Raw genomic sequence first — 3,398 nt, forward strand, 5'->3', positions numbered from 1 at the left:
TGGATGCCAGGGCAGGTAGAACTGGGATCAGAATCCAGCTCTGCTGGACTGTGCTGGTGTTCCCTGGTGGAATTCCCTCTCCAGGGGGATGGGATGTGCTGCATGAGTTGTGTTTTCACTGGAGGAGTTTTCCTGAAGGTTTCCATCTCCTGCAGCTGGAACAGCTCAGGATTTGGTTTGATCTCCCATTTTCCTGGGCACTCGTGTGTTCCCCTTGCAGCTCAGCAGAGCAAGGTGCAAACCAAGGTGTGAGACCCACAACAACTTCATAAAAAACCACGAAAAGTGAGCAAGGATCGCTTGTTCCTGCCACAGAATCCCAGCCCCAAGTGGGATGAGCAGAAATTCCCTCCCAAAGCCTGGCCACTTTGCTGCTTGTGTTGTTTCTCATTTTTATCTCTGTTTTTATCTCGGGAGCATCCTTCAGTGTCACAGCTCTGCCTGTGATTTGTGTTTCTGTCACTCATCCTTCTCAGCCTGGCAGTTTTTTTCATATATTACATATCTTCCCAGTAGATTGAGCCCAAAATTGCACAAACAGTACAAAGTGATTTTAATTTTAATTTTTTTTTTTTGTTTTCCCTTTTACCAGGTGCTCAGAAATCYGATAATTTTGCTGAGAAGCGGCCTCTGCTTGGTGTGTGCAAAAGCATTGGATCTTCTGGGTAAGAATTTTATGTGTATAAAATAAAACATAAACTGTGATACAATCTAAACACCCACTGGATGACARCTTTGAAGCTCTGGTTCTGTTTTTTTGCTCATGGGATAACATTGGATGTGGTTTTAAACTCCTTTTYAGTGTGTCAACATCCATTTTCCTATGACTTAAGCTTTTGGAAAGGAATTAAAAAAGAGCCTCTTGATAGAAAATAAATAAAGAGGTATTTTAAGTTTATTTTACTCTCAGTGGAATCACAACTTTGTGATTAACCTTTTTCTGATATTAATCCAGGTCAAAATTATTATTGTGAARTGTCTAAAACAATCTCTGTGCTTTAAAAAATCATTTTTCAAGCAGCAAATGAATTACAAATACCAAGCATTTCACTGTTGCAGCCACACAGGGTTTATTTGCAAAATCCATGTTAAAACTCTTTCTTTGAGTTAAAAAAATCAGTTTATAGCCTCGTTTTCTACTCTCTGGCCAGAATTGTTGTATCACTGCTCTTATAAAAGAGGCCCTTAAGATATTTTACGTTTGATTCACACAATGCACGGGATTTATCTCTCTACCTACAGGAAAATATTTGCTTTTCACGAGTAATCCTCTACACAGCCACTTAATGGCTGAGCAGTTGAAGTAAATCTTCTTACAGTTGTAAGGCTAATTCTGGGCCACACCTTTTTCAATTAAGGATTTAATCACCGTGTGTGTGAAAGAAGAACTGTCAAATCTGTAACTTTCCCTGTTATTACTGGGTTAAACTGCAGTATTAATGTTACCTACCTCAAATGTTTAAATTAGAAACTAGTTAAAGCAGAAAAATGATTTTATTTTATGTATTTACAACTTGTAAAAAACAGGTTTGGGTGATTTTTCTCCTTTTCTTCCCTGCCCTGTAAGTTTTTCTATTTCTATTTCAATTTCAATTTTAATTTCAATCTATTTCTATTTCCATTTCTATTTCTATTTCTATTTCTATTTCTATTTCTATTTCTATTTCTATTTCTATTTCTATTTCTATTTCTATTTCTATTTCTATTTCTATTTCTATTTCTATTTCTATTTCTATTTCTATTTCTATTTCTATTTCTATTTCTATTTTATTGAAATTAAATTTTATATTTAAATTTCTATTTATAAATAAAATATTTATATTAGTTATAAATTAGGGATGCAGATACAGCTCTCACAAGAGTTTCTGTCTTTATCCAATGTATTTATGTATATAAAGGATGTGTTGGTTTAGTAAAAATCTTCCTTCACACCCTTTTGGAAGCTGAAATACCTGAGAAATGAACAAACTCTGAGAATCATTATTYTCACTGTGTTATTGTATTCCTCAGTTAACAAAAAATAATTCAGATATTATGAGAAGTTTCTGCTTTCCTCAAAAAAAAGCCCTCCTGTGTTTTCAACCCCATAATATTGGCATTTGCAAATAACTTTTTGTTGTTACCATTAATAATTAATTTCCAGATGAATTTCCTGATAACAGATTTTGTTTTCTATCCTTGTATGTTCATTTTATTCTCACCAACAGGATGGAACTTTTGCCTCATATCTTGATTTTCTCACTGGCTTTTGGTGCACACATTTTTATATTTTAAAAGTCAAATTTTCCAGCCAGTAAAATGCCTGAAATGTTTCACAGAGGGCTTGRACTGGATGATTTTAAGGGTCCYCATCCAACCCAAAKCAGTCCATGATTCATTAAATAATCTTCTAAAATAATTGTTTTCACAGCYCCCCCAAAATGCTGCAGCCCTGACACATAAATGGGAAACAGATTGTGAGTTTTGGCTGATATTTCTCTGCTGCTTTAGAGGTTGGTCCAGGCAACTTCACTCTTAGATTACAAGATTGGCAAATTCAAGGAAAACCAAAAAAGAAAAARAAAATCTGCCTGAATTTTGGGGTTGTGGAGGTTTTTAAAGAACACTCCTGCTTGTTCTTGGTGATAAGAAAACAAATATTTATGCACACACAAAATTAATGGATGGGTTTGGGGCATGTTAATGAATTTTTTTGGGTGGTCAAACGTTCAGATATCTCTGTTTTCCCCACATGGGTTATTCAGCCATAATTTGGAGCATACTGGATCTGTAAAAACACTTTCAAATACACCAGAGAGGTCCAAAATGTATTGGATATTTGCTTATTGTTCTGCTCAAATGTAAATGTACCAATGGCTTTAAATTAAGTAAATKCTTCATTTGAACTCATGGAGATGTTTAAAGAAGAACCAAACAGGATATTTTTGTTTTGGATTATTAGAAAATAGTTGAGAATAAATGGAGAAATGGCAAATTTGCCCTTCCTTAGATGATATAGATAAAAAGAAAACTGAAAAGAATAGAAATGACAATTGCAGGAGGGAAATAAAAGTAATAGAAGATTCAAAAGGAAGAGTTTGAGGCCTGGACCCCTTGGGGAGAGTGCAGGAGCTCAGGCAGAGGCCCCTGCAGCCTATGCTGTCTTTCCAGTTTATATTTTTATAAATGTATATTAATATAAAATATAAATAATATAAAAATATAAAATATTTTAATTTTTTTAAATTATTATAAATTATTATAAATGATTATAAATTATTTAAAATTATTATTTAAATTATTATAAATTCTTTAAATTATTATAACTATTATAAAATATAAATAATATAAAATTATATTTTTATAAATGTATGTTTTATATTTTTATAAATGTATCAATTGAATGATATCAAGTGGTG

At 33.0% G+C, this 3,398-nt stretch overlaps 1 protein-coding gene across 1 annotated transcript in view; it reads left to right on the forward strand.

Moving 5' to 3' along the window:
* LOC130585546 (BCAS3 microtubule associated cell migration factor-like) overlaps positions 1-696 on the forward strand; it is a 19,108-nt gene extending 18,412 nt beyond the window's left edge. Inside the window, exon 6 of the mRNA XM_057386093.1 lies at positions 593-696. Within this exon, the coding sequence (XP_057242076.1) occupies positions 593-669 (77 nt within the window). The 3' untranslated portion in view covers positions 670-696. The remainder of the gene's footprint in view (positions 1-592) is intronic.
* The last annotated feature ends 2,702 nt before the right edge of the window (positions 697-3,398 follow it).

Source organism: Malurus melanocephalus, unplaced genomic scaffold, assembly GCF_030028575.1.
Source record: "Malurus melanocephalus ecotype Western Australia unplaced genomic scaffold, MMel_1.1 scaffold_912, whole genome shotgun sequence".
Classification (NCBI taxonomy): Eukaryota; Metazoa; Chordata; class Aves; order Passeriformes; family Maluridae; genus Malurus; species Malurus melanocephalus.